Below are 16,647 nucleotides of genomic sequence, written 5' to 3'. Positions count from 1 at the left end.
ACGGATCGAGGACACCGTTCCCAGCGAGAAGCGACAGCTGGACCCGGAAGACGTATCCAAACGAGTCGAGGTAAGAAAGTGGCTCCGCGACACGCCCAGGCAGCCTCTACCGGATCCATCGAAGATGTTTTCCGATCGATCCGAATACGAGAACCGCTGGCCGGATCGAGAGAACCCGGTGGCGCTGCCCCGAGGGGTGGTGGGCCTCGTGGGGCCCTACAGGATTTATAGAAATCCAAACGAGAGCAGAGAATATATACTTCAAGAGGAGGAACTTGTTGAAGAAGTACTGGATTCTACGAGCGAGAAAGTGCAGGAAGAAGAGAACAAGAACGAGCATCGACAGAGGGCGAAATGGAAGATCAGGGAGGACGACGAGGAAACTTTAGTACCGGATATCCGGGATCTGCCGAGTCTGAAAGATTTCATAGAGATGAAGAACGATAAGGGGGAAGATGACGATTGGAGAAATGAAGGAGGATCGGTGACGAAGATGGAAAAATCGGAATGTGTCGAGAAGATTCTGTCCGGTAAAGAGGAACGCGCGGTGGATGTACCGGATACGATATCCGCGGTCTCGATGACGTCGATGAAGCAGAAATGGGGTGAGAAAATCTATCTTACGACGATTGAGTGAGATAACTTTGAGCCTCTTATAAATAAATAAGCCGCTTGCTGTTTAGCAATTAGTAATTGTCTCTCTCCGGTTACGAGATAAAATATAATTTTACTCTTTAAAAAAGTTCTGCAAGTTTGGACTAGTTTATGAATTTTTTATAATTGGAGTAAAAATTTCCGAACATTGTATGCGATAACCCTCACGCGCGATTAATGAAATATTTCGCGAACATTACAAAGGAAATTATTTAGAAATGTATTACTTTTTGAAAATATGAAAGCTATGTATTTATTTCTATATATGCTTTCCCTTTTCTTTCTTATTATAAAACCTTAAAAGTTTTATGAAATCTTGATTAATTTTGTAATTAGATCTAAAATTACATTCATGAATATAAATCGATGTAAATCCAAAGTTATATACGTTATATATCCCTAAATAGAAAATATATCTATTAATTTATGAGTTTATAATTAGGATAGTTTCCAAGGAAATTAGTAAAAATTAATTGATATGGAAATAACGTTTATAAGAAAACGGCACGCTCTTAACGAAGAAATGTTCTCACGAATTAAAATTAACTGAAGTTTAACTGCAAATTGCCATAACAATTCCCGCGATTCGACAGAGCCACTCTTCTCGTTTACGTTCGACCTCTATCACCTCTATCTACTTCTATCACCGGTTGATCTACTTGCGAATTGTAATCAGGCGCGAGAGATTATAAGTAGCATCGGCGTAAACGATAGCGGCGCATGATTTGACGAAGTATGTCGTCGGAATTCGGTATGCGAGGCGACACGCGCATCTTACGGTATTGTCTGGCAAAAAGGATCCGAGTAGCGGTAGATAGTACACCGGCTATGCATACGCATACGATGTTCTGATACGTGCGGAGTATGGTTCATGAGCTGACCATTGATAACTCAATATTCGTTCGTTCAGAGGCTGTATTTCTATACACCTGTTCGTCTATCCTCCCGTCCACATTGTTCACGAGCAACGGTCAATTGTCTTGCTCGAGTCTAAAATTGGATTCTATAGAGAATCTATCTAGAATGCTTATGAAATCTCAGAAAGGATAAATTGAGATGGTATCCCAGCTTGAAAATATATCGAAATATTATTGAGCTTTGATCAGATTTCTAAAGGAAAATTTTAATGAGTAAAATTTTAACGATGAATCATAGAGTGAGTTTACATCTGTGAAACTTTAAGAAATAAAATAATGAGAATATTATATTTAGTGCGTCAAAAAAATTAATTCGATTATTAATTTATTGATAATGTTATATTGACAGGTATATATTAATTTATTGATAACATTATATTTGCGGGGATATATATGTATATATACCTGTCAATGTAACAATGGTGTTATCAATAAATTAATAATCGAGTTTACTTTTTTGACGCACTGAATATAATATTCTCTTAATATACGCACATTATATTTTTTCTCTTTTGCTTAACGAACGGCAGTATATTCAATCTTTACAACTCAATCTTCAGAGCCGTTAAAAGGTCAACAACGGCATTAACAGTTTTTGACAGCGTTCTCCATATACGTTATTTGATTGTTCAGGAGTTAAAACGAGGCAGAGCTGACAAAAGCAGCTTTCTAGTCAAGTCCAATTCGTTCTTGCTTTCTTTCGAGAGACCTTTCATTATATCTTCGTCCGATATGGTGCACTCTTCGGCACGGCCGCCGTAGAGCTGCCGTATATCACATGAATCGCGAGCTACTTTCACCATTTTTACGCACCTTTTATTACCGTCCATTCCACATCGATACTTTATTATCCGTATGCCATCATCGGCTGTTAATCCCACGACTCTTACACTCTTTTCCATGCTCTCGCCTCGCCGTTTGTTTCCTGGTTGACTGACCGAGCGTTCTTCTGGTGCGAGAACGATGCGTTGCGTCCGAGCGGATGTAGATTTACATAGAGGGAATTAGAAAGCATGCATAGCTCTGGCGGCCATAAGTTATCCCATCGGAATTAAAATACGCGAGCGTGATATAACGATTTCAAAGCTCGTTGCCATTGTCTTGGTCGCAAATCTTTTACGACTCCGAGAAGCGTAAAAATCGAGCGAGCGGGAGAAAAGACCTCTATTATTCTTGCACATAACTTTTGAGGCCACTCCATCGCGCCGCGAATCCGTTTTCTCCTCCGTCGCAGAGAGAAAAAAAAATCTTTGCTTTGGGAAAAGATACGATCGGCGCGAGCACGAAAGCGAGTGAAGGGATGAGATAATTTTAAATAATATACAATATTACTTACATAAGGATTTAGAAAATTAATTATTTAAAACGAGAGAACTAGATTAAAAAGAAAAAAATTTTTTTTCAATATTCCGCGATGAAAGCAAGAGTATGTAAATTAACTACATCACGTAATAATATCAAGTATTTCTTTCATTCGAACTTTTGTCTAAAATGTACATTTAAAATTGTAATAAAGGAGAAGAAAGAAAAAAGCAAGAGGGAGAATTAAACAAATCCGCAAATTATTTTCTGCGAGTGATGAGAATAGGAGTTTAATTTGTTTAATTACGCTTTCGTTCAAATTTTAGGGATAACTGATTAGGCACACTCAACTTCTCATTCCTTAATTAGCGGCGCATTGAGGAAGCATATACATTACTATTTCTTCATTAGCAGCGCGTATAGTTGGGATGAAAAATAATAGGAATATAAATACGGAGGTCTTTAACGAACGAATTGATTGATTGTCACAAAATTAAACGTATTTGCGAAAGAAAATGACGCGGGTACTTCCTCTCGAATCGCCGTAACTTACTTTCGTGTTCTACTCCAAGCAACACCGTGCCCTGACTCCATCAATCGTCGTGCAACATCAATCTGTCAGACATATGACGCCACCGTTACTAAAAGCCTCCTGACAGGCCTCAGTCACTGTTACACATAACTGATTCTCTGCAGTTAGATGATGCAGCTGCATCGCCAAACACCGCCGCCGGTCAGTACAGTTAACCACTTTTCTCGGCACGCGGTGGTAGTGCATGGACCAAGACGCACAATCGCATCTGTGCGAAAATATACGCGCGCACACACTCGCGCGAGAGTGCGTTTTACAACGCGCGGCCTTCTCTCCCGGATAACCATACGGTTTCGACTTTTCGACGCAGATGTTCTTTCGTCGAACAACTTACTAAGAATCTACCTGGATCATTATGAAAGTGCTGCCGTGAGTAATAACAACGTGCACGCTGATATATCTGCCCGAACAAATTGTAGACAGGACAAAGCTACACGACATTGCATCGCTGCGATAAAGAAGAAGAGCAAACTGAAAGAAAGTTTTAGGGTAGTTTCAGGAAAATTAATATCTTTGTCGTATCGTGGACATGTATAACGATTTCTACTTTTGTCTCTATTAAATTGAATAAATTTAATTGAAATTTATATTAGATGTAACTTAAATAGAGCACAATGTATAATTTGAAAAAGTATAATAATCGTACAATAAATATAACATATTCTAATAAAATAAAAATTATAATTTGATGCAATTATTTAATTTATAATATTTTTATTAAATTGTGAAGCCCGCGATATGTGATATGTCCGGTATATTTTTTTATCACGTTTACTTTGTTTACGCAATGATCCAGCAAATATCGCTTTTTTTATATTTTATAAAACGGAATAACATTCCAAGCGATATCGATTATCGGGTACGATCATATTCTCCTATAACATGTTTCGCAGTTTTTACGTTATTAAGATTCTTCGATTAAACGTAACTTCCGTTTTAAGAATTCAAGCTTAAATCCTCGGCTTGTAAGCGGTCCCGTTATAACATAATCAAGCTGTCGCACGTGTTCGTTTTTACAAGCTACAACTCTCATTGACGTGTCTTTCGCACAGCTCGCACGAAGCGGCCAGTTCCGATGTAATAATTCACACAAGTAAAGATTAAAAAAAAAAAAAAATTTAAACGCTCACAAGACGCGATCTCTGCTGTGCTGTCTCCATGTTTGTTTCTTATTATAATTATTTTACTGCGATAATAAAACTCGTCGCACGAAGAGACCTTACGCACTGATCATCGTTAAAGCTCACGTATGAGCCGTTTTCTTAGATGTGACATGTGATTTAATCGCAAGATTTTTCGCGATCCCTATCTTCGCGTTTTTGCGATTTTATTTATTAGCAACTGGTATTTACGTGTCATTGCCGTTGCACATTTGTTACTTGAATATATCTAGTCAACGATATATAAAATAATTTGTTGAAAATTTTTTGCAATTTTTAAACATGAATGATAAATATTATTTATTTATATCTTCTGTCACAAATTGCATTTTCCAAATAGGTTTCATAATGATTTGACTGGTAGAATAATAATGTCTCGACTTTAACACGCGTCTCTGCTGAACAAATAAGGTATGTCTTTGTCGATTTACACATTAAAATATTTGCTCACATTTCACAATCTCACCTCTCGGAGAGAATTTGTTATTACGAGAAGAGATGCGCGTATGCGGTCAGTTTGCATAAACGACCGGAATTACAAATGTCGCATTTCGTATTCTCGAAGAAAGATAAATAGCATTACCGATTTATTTGCTGACCATCACGCACCTGCTTGCGTAGTTAGAATATACACGCGAAATGATAAATTTATCAGTCGGTTAATGATCGTTGATATACGTCGTTTAAACTTTACATACACTCCATAAATATAATAAATGTATGTATAATCTAATCATTCTCCTCATTTCTACAACTTTTTTGAGCGCGACTATTCCGCGATTACAAAGTAACAATAAATAAAAAAATATTAATTAACTTCTTAAAAAACTATAATTAAATAAATAATTAAGATTTATAATGACAGAGGTATACACACAAATATCTGGTTTACTTAAATTTAAAGGCGGTAGTGATGTGAGCACACCTACATACAAAACACATATGAATAGCGTGAAAGCAGGTACCGGCCACTCAAAGTAGTTCGACATCGAGTGACGTCGTTTTATTGAAACTTTCATCAAATTTCCCACTCTGTGTTCAATTTCATGTTTCCACGTGGAAGATATTCAATCTCCCAAGAAACTTAATTATGATCACATACGTATCTTAATTTCTGTGGTTTGCCAATCTTTTTCGCAGTATACTTTATTAATGGCTTCCTTCTGCATTAATAATAATATCAATTTGATATCGTTTCAATCTCCTTCCAATTAAGTTACATAAAATGAGTTTAATTCATTACGCGATAAGTTTTCAGAAGACGAAAAACGATGAAACACACGAAATATGTTTCCTATGACAGATAAGATAATATAGCGTAAAACAAAGTAATTAAAGGTGCATGTATGATGGTAAAGAAAAAGAAAAACGAATATTGGAAAGTACATCATTCGTGAATTCGAATTGTAAGTTAGAAATAGTACAATGCGCGCTAATTAGACGTTACTTGTGATGACTCGCGCGAATGCGTAAAAAAAGCGTGCGTTTTCATAAATAGTGTCGCACACGCAAATGTAGGGCACACGACGAAAGTAGAACGGCAAAAGAAGATTAATGAAATTTGATTTGAAGAGACAGTTTCTCTCTTCTTTTATGATGAGCGTGTCTCTTTCATTGGCACTTATTTTGATGTACGGAATGTTGTACATAAAACGTTTGCTCAATAAAATAAAAATAATCATAATATTTATATCTAGTTTTAAATTTATATACCTAATTATTTACAGAAATAATTATTATCTAGATATTGTCAATAAATAATATAAAAATATTATACATAATTATTATATAATCTTATATATTCTTTTTTAATCATTACCGTTCTCTTCTTGACTTTAACTGTTCATGCTTTAGAAAGAAAAAGAACAACTAGACAGGTTTTAACCACTTTAGAGTACGAGTCTTAAAAAAAAAATAGACCCTCTCTCTTTCTCTCTCTTCTTTAATATATTCTAATATATTCAACAAGAAAACTGGGGTACGACATGTCCGTGTCAAGTTCTTGCTCTTGCACCGGTTTTTCTCACTCCGCTCGCAATTTTTGATCTAAAACACCCGCGTCAAATCGCTTCCATCAAACGCAACGAATCGCGAGGGTCGTAAGTGAGTCATCAGGATAGCGGAATCTCATTCTACAACCGTTCGATTTCGAGGGCGACGTGTAACGCAGCTTCCCCGAAGCGACCGAAGCTCGTCGGCATCCTCGCTCGATAGTAAGATAAGAGCAAAACGCTCGTACGTATATGGCCGAGCGTATCGACGGATGTTGGGAAACGAGGCTACGAGAAAATCACATCATCATGGTCATCATCCACAACCACCACCACCACCACCACCACCATCACCTGCCACCGTCCGATATCCCCGAAAGAGTCGATGCTCCTTCGAGAGCTCGGCCGAGTTATTCGCCAAGTGCCACTTGGTTTCGCGTTATCGTCACGTGCACTTCTCGTCATCCGTCACGCGGTTGTAACGTTTTCGCGAGATCCAAGTGATGGACGGCGACGTCGCCGACGACCCGTCACAACGATAGTTTCCCGGTGACCGAACGTATGGACGTCAGGTAAATCTTTGTAACGGCACCTTCGCGGATTGGGACAAGATCTGGGGAAAATTTTCTATTAAAATAAAAGATCGTTTTCTCTCCCGAACATTATTATTTATAAATTTAGATATTTACTAGAATGTTAAATTTAATCTTTCATTTTTTCCCCTAACACTCTCTCTTTCTCTTTCATTTTAATTAGGCAATTACGTGATGTTACATTTCGTCAATTAAATGCCTTACTTCCACGTTAATTTGTTGCTCGATTTCTAAACTTCTCGCTTCAAATTTTTTTTGAAGATAATTATCTAAATTAAATTAAAATAAAAATTTTAGCTCCTTTTCGCATAATGTGTTTCGCAATCATGATTTTTAAAATTCATAGATAAAAGTGTGTTTTCTTTGAAATATAATGGCATAATAACTGGCAGATTGCTTCTCCCTTTCTAATTATTTCTAGAATAAACATGACGAACTAAAGTATTTGTTACTGCAAAGTATTATTTCCTAGTTCGTAATTTAAATTTCAAATATCGATGCTTAAAAATTTTGTTCCTTTTCGCATAACTGTGATCAATCATGACTTTTAAAATTCATAGATAGAAGTGTGTTTTCTTTGAAATATAATTGATTTAGAACTGGCAGATTGCTCTTCTCTCTAAATTATTTTTACAATAAACATGATGAATTAAGTATTTATTACTACCAAGTACTATTTCCTGATTCGTACTTTAAGCTTCAAATACCGATGTTTAGATTTGAATGTACCGTAACGCAGATCATCCGCAAACGGCGTATCTAACTGTTCCTTTTGATCATTCAAGTTTTATCTTCGATCAATTTTAAATCTGTCTGTGGAAAAACAACGCCTGTTATAACTTCGTTACACATAACTTTAACATTTCGTAACATACACATGACATCTATTGAAGTCCTAATTCGCGTTCAAACTGCTTAAACTAAGTGTGAAGTTAAGGTACGATCTCTTATCTTCATCAGAACGCATAGCAAATCAAACGAATGCCATCGAATAATTCTCAAACGCCATATGGCTTTATCGATACGATATATATCTCGACGAATTTCGTAAGCTTTACGGGAGTTTTCGCTATTTACGAACCGACGAGAAAGAAAAGTTTCCGCAATCGACTCGTAATCTACCGCAGGTGCACAGCAAATAGTAGTTTGCTACGTGATGATACTAATTTCACCGATTCCGTGAAATTAGACTCGTGTACCATACTCTAATATATTTATATCTCATCTATTAAACTTGCGGCATATATTTTTCATTAGATTAAAGTTCATTCGCATAATTTTATGCGATCAGAATTGTCGATAAATTGATTTGATACAAAACACTTGTACATAGTTTTTCGAATTTGCGTTGCTTTCTCCTAGGAAAAACATCTACTAGCTTTAAAATGCATGCTATATATATATTTAAATTAAATTACATGGAATTGGAGAGATCCTAATTACTTTGTGCACACATATTTTGCTTACTTTCTAATAATAACAATTTACTAAGCTTTATGAATAAATTATTTAAGATTATTTTCCCATACTTATATATTTATAAATATCATCGTCGTCGAACAGACAGAGCTTTCATAAAGAAACTTCTCTCACTATCCCACCCCTCTCTCGCCCACGGTAACATCTTGTCGAGTACAACACGCGGGAAGGTACTCGCGGTGTCTTCAGTCCAAGGACCTTTCACCTCTATCAATTTCTTTCGACGGCCTTTGTAGTGGCACTTGCCGGTGCTCCATCATCGCGTCATCCGCGAATCAAGCACATGTCTCCATCGGGATACGCGATGATCTTTCATGTTCGTTAATCGCGCCGACGAACGACACGTACTGCCAGCTGTCGCGCGCGTTGACTCTTGACTCGCGTGACTTCTCGTACTTCTCGTTCTCGCATGCAATTTGTATTACGTACAATCGGAGAGAATTTGCGCGCGCGCAAGAGGATGTAGTCGATTTTTAGCATGCAAGCGTTGCATCGCGCGTCTCGAGAAGCCGCGGATCCGCGTTCGTCGAAGTAACGGAATGGAGTCGACAAGAGATGCTTATTAGAGATCTCGAGAGTACAACCGCCACTTATTGTTATGTCTTGTTCGTTACGGATCGCCATGTCGATATCGATCGCCAAATAGGTCGTCAAAAGCATCTCTTGCAACTTATTGTTAGCCTCGATACTCGATACTGCTTTCTTAAGCGATTCATTATTGTTCGTGTAAAAGCGATCCCTCTAAGATCGCCGCTGAAGAGGATATCATAATTTTCTGTGCTTCATTAAGAATAGTAAAGTGTCCATCTCGAGAATGAGCAGTACATTCGCAAAGTACATTCGTCTTCCACTCGACTCGGGAGATAGAGGAAAAATCGAGGCTAATGACGGAACTCAGGTCTTAAGAGGTATTTTGAAATATCATTATTGGGCATCTAAAATATTAATAAACTGCGATACACAGGAGTTACGGTTCATAACGAATGAAATTTAATCATTATTCATTAGTAACGTCGAAAAAAACTAACAGAAAATGTTGTAGAAACCTTGTACAAGTATCAGTCTTCAAATATTAATCATTGAAATAATTATATCCAGTAGTACAATTGAAACTACTTAAGTAAGTAAAATCGAATCATTGTTTAATGATATAATTAATAATTATAAATAATAGTTATAAATATTATAAACTCGTTAAAAAATCATATAAGTGTCTCGACTTAGCAATTATGATCAAATTATTAAACATCGTTGAAAACTTTTCGATTGCTTAATCTGTCCTAAAACTCAAACTAATTATTCTCTCTTCTTCATGGATCTATATTAAATTTTAATATCAGGTGATTGCATAAGTTCGTGCCCGATTTAAATATAAACTTCAATAGATTTTTATTATATAAAGTTTTAAATAATTCATTATATCGAATCGATAAATAGAATTTGTCGCGGTGAATATTTTGCAACGAGACGAATTGAATGCGCAGAAAAAAATTGCGTTAGCGCGACCGAAATAGACAAATCTGCGCGTGCGATAAAAAACTTACTGGTTTCGCCGTCATTAATTACACGGCATTACACTCGCGGTAATTGCCAGCTATTTAACGCGCCGAAGAGTCCGAACTTTTACTAGAAGAAGCCTCGTACACGCGCGTTTTCTGACGGGCCGCAACGACGGAACAACTATCATTGTGTAGCACCTAGCTATGCAATGAGCGTCGCGCTGCGAATGCACAGCGCGATGCTTTATTAAAAGATGCAGTATTATAGCAAAAAGCGCTATTAAGCAAACTCACGCCAGCTGTCTTAATTATTTCAACGCGCAAAGCGTTTCTCCCTGCGCGCCTGTCATCATTGCTCAATTGTGTGACGAACAATATTTATGACAATCGACGAACAATTATTATATGAGAAAAACAACTTGCACGAAAAGTAACGTTTACGTATAACGGAACGAGTATAAAGTTTAATTTATTTAATAGGAATGCAAACACACTTTTGAACTCGTGTAACAAAATTTAATTCAATGGTCCGTCATATATTATAACAATCTACAATAATCGACAAATCCGAAATGAAAAAGAAATCGAGTTACATAGTTTATATCACGATACATTAAAAAGTCGAAAATTAAGTTCTTTCTTTGCCGATTAATCTCAATTTATGATAATTAAAACTGCTGCGAAGTTATGGCGCTTTTCGATTCGTGATTTAATTCAATCGCTCATAATTCATGTAATAAAGAAAGAAAAAATATGTTTCTCGAATTTCTATTCCAACATTGCATTAACAGAAACATTAAAGCTCCTGTTCCCTCACCTGGAGCTGGATTGAATTATGATGTCGAAAGTAAAAAGCCAGATAAGTGTTTTTTCTTGCAAATCTTTATTAATCCACGAATCTCCAAAAGAGGATCCCCGAGATATTTTTCCAATATACGTGTATATTGTCGAACGCGACATATGAAAGAGCTGATTTATCTCGACACATTTCGCGAGAAAAAAAATTCACCTGCTTTCTCGCTTCTTTCATCATCATTTAATACTTCAGTGAATAAATAGAAATTTTAATTGAAGATTAGTATAAATACTTAATGTATAAATACTATCAATACTATATTGTGCAGATGTTAAATCTATATAAAATGGGACTCTTTCTCCACATTCGAAATCCGTACACAAATGAAGTAGCACGTGTTGAACGCAGCGATTCCTCGATTGACGATTTACACAAGCCAGCGGAGAGATTTATAAATCCGCGAATGCTCTTAACGCCGCGGGCGCTATCGCCGCAGAAATAAACGTATAAATTCTTCCAGCGAAAGTTACACACATTTCTCCGGCGACCCGGCAGGCTAAAGAAAGAAAGTGGCAAGAATAAGCGCGGTTCCACTTTTCCGGCCGCTGCGTACGCGTCGAATGTTATAACGCGCGAGAACGTGCGTTTCTCATTAATCTTCTCCCTTTTTTTTTTTTTTTTCGTAGCGAGCAACGAGCAGCACGACAAGGACAGCCTGAACGAGACCGGAAGTACAACGGGTGGCACCGTGGAGGGTGCGCCGAGCGGTGGCCCCTCGGGGTGCAGGACCAAGGATAAGAACGACCAGCCACCCGCGCAACCATCCACCTCGTCGCCACCGGCGAGGTCCTTGGTCTCTAGGCTCCTGGCGAGGACGCGGTCGCCCGAGGATCTTTTGGATCATTCGGAACCTTAGTAAGATTGCAAATTGTCATTGCTATCGTTACGCCATCAAGTCGCATTTACAGAGCGTCTTTTTTATCAAAAAGTTTTTAATGTTATCCTTTTTTATCTTAATTTTAGATTTAATCCATCTTTTTTTTTTTTTTTATTAAGATAAGATGTAAAAAGGGCTTGTCTCTTAAATGATATCTTATTCGAGGCGCAAGTTTTTCAGTATGATAAAAGTTTTCATGATATAAGTCGTATATATGTTATTTCTAAATAATAAAAGAAACTGTAATTATAAATTTTCATTTTTCTCTCTCTTCTGTGCTATTTTGTTACAGCTCGCAATTATGGGTGGTCCTCTCGAACGTGTACGGCGAGCTGATCGTCGTGCTAACATTCGCGGTATGTTTGGCCGAGGTCATGGACACGCCTGTGCCTTTGCTCAGTTTGCAAGTAAGTAATTCAACCTTGTCGGTCCGTCTGGCTTCATAAATTAATTGCCATGGATTATCGCGGATACGCCGGGTTTATCAGGAAAGCGAGTTCGTTCTATAACGTGCAACGCGTCGAGGTCTCGAAAGTAACGTTCGCGCTGTCGGACTTGGGATTATCGTACCGTTACTTCATACAATCCGGGGAAAGTCCGAGTACACGCGTCGAGATCGGGCGACCTTGAGCTAGAAACTCGGAGTTTGGGTCTTCCTGAATATACTAGCATCCCCAGATTATATCGCAATGACGATTTTTTAATTTTCTTGTTCGCCATGTTAAAAATATCTTTAAAAAATGTATTTGTATGCATTATTTTGAAAACATAATTATTTCGTTAATTTTTATAATTTAAGATACAAGAAAAGTTGATTCAATTAATAACTTGCCATAACATAATTATTATAATCATACTCTATATCTAGATTCATTAATAAACTCTACAAAAATAATAATTTTCTATTTGCAATTATAATCTTGAAGAATAATCTTGAATTACGTTCTTACTTTAATATCTTAAGAAGCATTTTTAATGAAAAAAAGAAGACAGTGACGCATTACATCGCCGAAATTCCAAAAGAGATGATCAGAATTAAAAGACGTAGCGGTTCGATATAAACAGTATTATGTCAAATATTAAAGCGACGTTCTTGATCGCGTGCAATCGAATTCGTTTGAGTTTACGGAAAGCTCTCATTAGCATAAAATTACAGACCAGCCACGTAGATGAAGAGGTAGGTGGTCGACGAGTTTTAAGAATCGGATCGACCATTATCAATAACGATTTTCGCGCACGAATCTTGTTCAGGGGCATTCCGAATTATATACCTGGTACCTCGATATTTTTGCATCACGGGCGAATCCATCACGAGATAACTCCGTAATTCTCTTTCAGGGCATCTTCCTCATGTATCTCTACGTGGGCAGTATTGCTGTTATCATCGCAATCTACATATGGGTGCTGATTGACAGCTGCGGCAGTTTGAGTCGCGGCGGTAACGGGCTCGGCGACGCGGAACTCGGCGGCGCGTCGCTCAGCAGGTTTGGATCATTAAAACGAGCGCACATCTCCAGGGCCAGGACCGCACCGACCAGTTTTTACATACGCGTCGGCGCGCTCCGTAAGTGATACATGTTAATCCAATCGAACGAAAAAACGACGACGTTTGTTTCTCGCTGTATGATGAAATTTCATTTAAATTCTATTTGTGGATATTGATATTAAAACTTAAAAATTAAATTCTTTTACATTACAATTATAAAATATAACATGAAAATAATTAAGATTTAATATAAAATTTTTATTCGTACTTTAATTGAAATTTAATTCACGGTATATATTCGCACGTTTGAAAATTTTATTTTATATTCGCATGGAATTCTAAATATGAACTAAATTTTCATTTAATTAAGTTCACTTGTAAATTGCATTTCATTGATTCACACGTGATTTTCAGTGTTCGGTTTGGCGACGTTGGTATTCAACGGTCTGGAGATGGCGATGCACACGATGATGCAGGGCACCGAGTGCTTGACCGACGTCGTCTTCGTGCATCCGGTGATGCACGGCCTGTTCACCTTCTTGCAGATGCACTTTCTCTTCGTAAACTCGCAGGCAAGCGTCGGTCTTATGTTAATTGCATTAAACAGGGTACTGAGCGCGCACGGTCGGACAATGCGTAAATGCGTTTTTTTTTTTTTTTTACGCTTTGATGCGTCGACGACTGTGTATCGTTACATATACTAGATATGGAACAAAGGGTTCTCTGAACTTTTCATCTAAATTTCAAACGAAATTTCTCACCAAAATATATTTCTTCGACAGATTCTATATTTTTTAATCCTGCAATTTTATTTATATCCAAAAGAGAATAAATCCTAATTTCTATCTCTATCTATATCCGTATAGGTCCTCGTAGAACGTTTCGGTCTGGCAGCTCGATTCGGTTTCACCCACCTCGCAGCCACGAATGTCGCGGTCTGGGCACGTCTGGTGATTTGGGATTCCGCGCAAGAATGGACTTACTTTGTGCATTTGGCGCAACACGAACAGGAAACGTCCGTATCTCCTTTGAGTCTTCGAGGATTTCCCGGATCCTTGACGAGACAATCACGGGATTTTATAGGTATGTATTCGATTTTTTTCGTTGGGCGAATAAGTTTCTCGAGAGTGAATATTTCAAATTGTTTATTTTAGATGATTCGTCGACGAGAGAAAGCACCTTCAAGGCCTATCAACCTGTCTCGAACGAGCAAATCTCACAAGTAATCGCGCTGCAAGAATGCCTGAATACTAACACCCTAGGACAATTATGGACGTCAAGCATGCCCTTCCTGTATCCCTTTATCGTACAATTTAGGTACATATTATATTTTCAATTATTTATGCACTTTCGGTTAATTTTTTTAAATTTTTATTAAATCAAATTCCAGTCGAGATAAACAGTATTACATTAGTGAGATTTCTCATTTAAATTTTAAACATAAATTATATTTTTAATTTGTAAAAATGTTATCTTTTCATTGCTGATAACTCTTATAATTTATTTGATAATTTTTTTCAGTCTAATCGCAGCCGCGGTGACTTTCGTGATGGGTCAGAACGTCGGTCGGAGTCGATTGACTAAACAAAAATTTCACGGCAGCAAGGATTTAAGCGGTCACACTAGGGTAGGCTGCGACGGTTCCAGCAAGGGTCTCTTTCTGGGCATCCTCTGCATGGTTGCCGGCATCGTGGTGATCCTAATCTTCCTCGTCGTGCGAGAGGACGAGAATTTCCCCTCCGCCACGTTATCCTGGCTCACTTGTGGCACCCTGATCGGCATACTGACGCTGAGCAGCTTGATGACAGCCAGCGGTCTCGTGCAGGTGCGACAGATTTCGGTAGTGTCGCGTGCGCCGGCCGCCCTGGACAGTCTCCTGTCGAACGTGTCGCTCTTCGGGGTGCAGCTCTACTCCGTCTTCACCATCGTGGTGTGCGCCTGCTCGCTGGCCATGTCGGATCACGGCGAAACCGAGGACACGCGAGCCAGACACATTATGCTGCTGTCAACATCGATTCTGCAGCTCGTGCAATGCTTTGCACAGAGCACCTTGATCGCCGAAACGTCGCGACGTTCGTGCATCACGCGCTTTCAGATGCTGGCCAAGCCCGGCCGCCAGGTGATCACCTTTCTGCTCTTCAGCAACGCCGTCTTGTGGGCCTTCGACACTGTCATTACGCAGAACTGGCTGTCGCAAGAGTTGCAGCTCCGGTTCTTCGGCGTGCTCGCCTGGGGCGTATTGTCAAGAATCGGTCTGCCTCTCTTGATCTTCTACAGATTTCACAGTTGCGTGCTGCTGCTCGAGGCGTGGAACAAATGCTACAGAACGCCGCGAGGAGAGCATCCTCTCAACTGACAACGCGGAATCTTACGCCGACTTTCGTGCAGGTTTGTCGAAGTAACATCAATTATACCGTACGATATTACACAACAATATCAGGGCAATTAATGCTCCTTAATTTAATTTTATTATTATATTCATAATTAAGTTGATTCATAATCTCTCAAAAAAAAAAAAAAAATTTAGAGATAATAATCAAATTATAAGAGTTATCAACAGTGAAAAACTAACACTGTTACAAATTAAAAACCTAATTTGTGTTAAAAGTTTAAATGAGAAATTTCACTAATATAATACTGTTTATCTTGACTTGAATTTGATTTGTGATATTGCTATATGTCCTCAAGAATTTTTAATACATTTGGCAATCTTTTAATGTCTCTCATAATTATTGTATATGTCTTCTATAGCTATTTCGTTACTAATAATATAATAATAACAATATTGTTAATAACTATAATAGATGAAACGCGTATTAATTTACTTATAAAACACGTAATGATGACAGGCTGCATCATTCTGGCTTACAAGATCTTCATTGTCCCGGAAGATTGATGCTGAAACCGTCGACGGACAGCGGATGCGTTTACAAGCGGACACTGTACCCGAATTCGCTGTCATTGGACGCGATGCATCTTCTACCCTACGTGGACAGCGCGAGCTGGCTATACTTGGACCCGAATCCCGTTTTTCCCTATCGCTTACCGAGTCTGGAGTGCGACGCGTCGTTGGCGTCCGAGCAACATCATCACCACCATCATCATTACCACCCTCATCGTCATCATCATCATCACCGTCACCGGCAAAGGAGACACCGTCGAGTACTGAGCGATCCCGGAGGATGGAACGCCGGTACTCGGCTGGACGCGACGCGACACAGGCGAGTACTTAGCAGCGCCG

General features: G+C 38.3%; 1 protein-coding gene across 1 annotated transcript in view; it reads left to right on the top strand.

The window, feature by feature from the left end:
- LOC115236449 (proton channel OtopLc-like) overlaps positions 1 to 16,391 on the top strand; it is a 27,291-nt gene extending 10,900 nt beyond the window's left edge. The window contains exons 2-9 of the mRNA XM_029808918.1: positions 11,670 to 11,898; positions 12,213 to 12,327; positions 13,259 to 13,484; positions 13,821 to 13,978; positions 14,273 to 14,489; positions 14,561 to 14,723; positions 14,928 to 15,794; positions 16,256 to 16,391. Coding sequence (XP_029664778.1) covers positions 11,670 to 11,898; positions 12,213 to 12,327; positions 13,259 to 13,484; positions 13,821 to 13,978; positions 14,273 to 14,489; positions 14,561 to 14,723; positions 14,928 to 15,762 — 1,943 coding nt within the window. The 3' untranslated portion in view covers positions 15,763 to 15,794; positions 16,256 to 16,391. The remainder of the gene's footprint in view (positions 1 to 11,669; positions 11,899 to 12,212; positions 12,328 to 13,258; positions 13,485 to 13,820; positions 13,979 to 14,272; positions 14,490 to 14,560; positions 14,724 to 14,927; positions 15,795 to 16,255) is intronic.
- Positions 16,392 to 16,647: the final 256 nt, after the last annotated feature.

The sequence above is a fragment of the Formica exsecta genome, unplaced genomic scaffold (genome assembly GCF_003651465.1).
Source record: "Formica exsecta isolate Colony F162 unplaced genomic scaffold, ASM365146v1 scaffold247, whole genome shotgun sequence".
NCBI lineage: Eukaryota > Metazoa > Arthropoda > Insecta > Hymenoptera > Formicidae > Formica > Formica exsecta.
The sequence above is the reverse complement of the archived record's forward strand: the minus strand, read 5'-3'. Positions and strand labels throughout refer to the sequence as shown.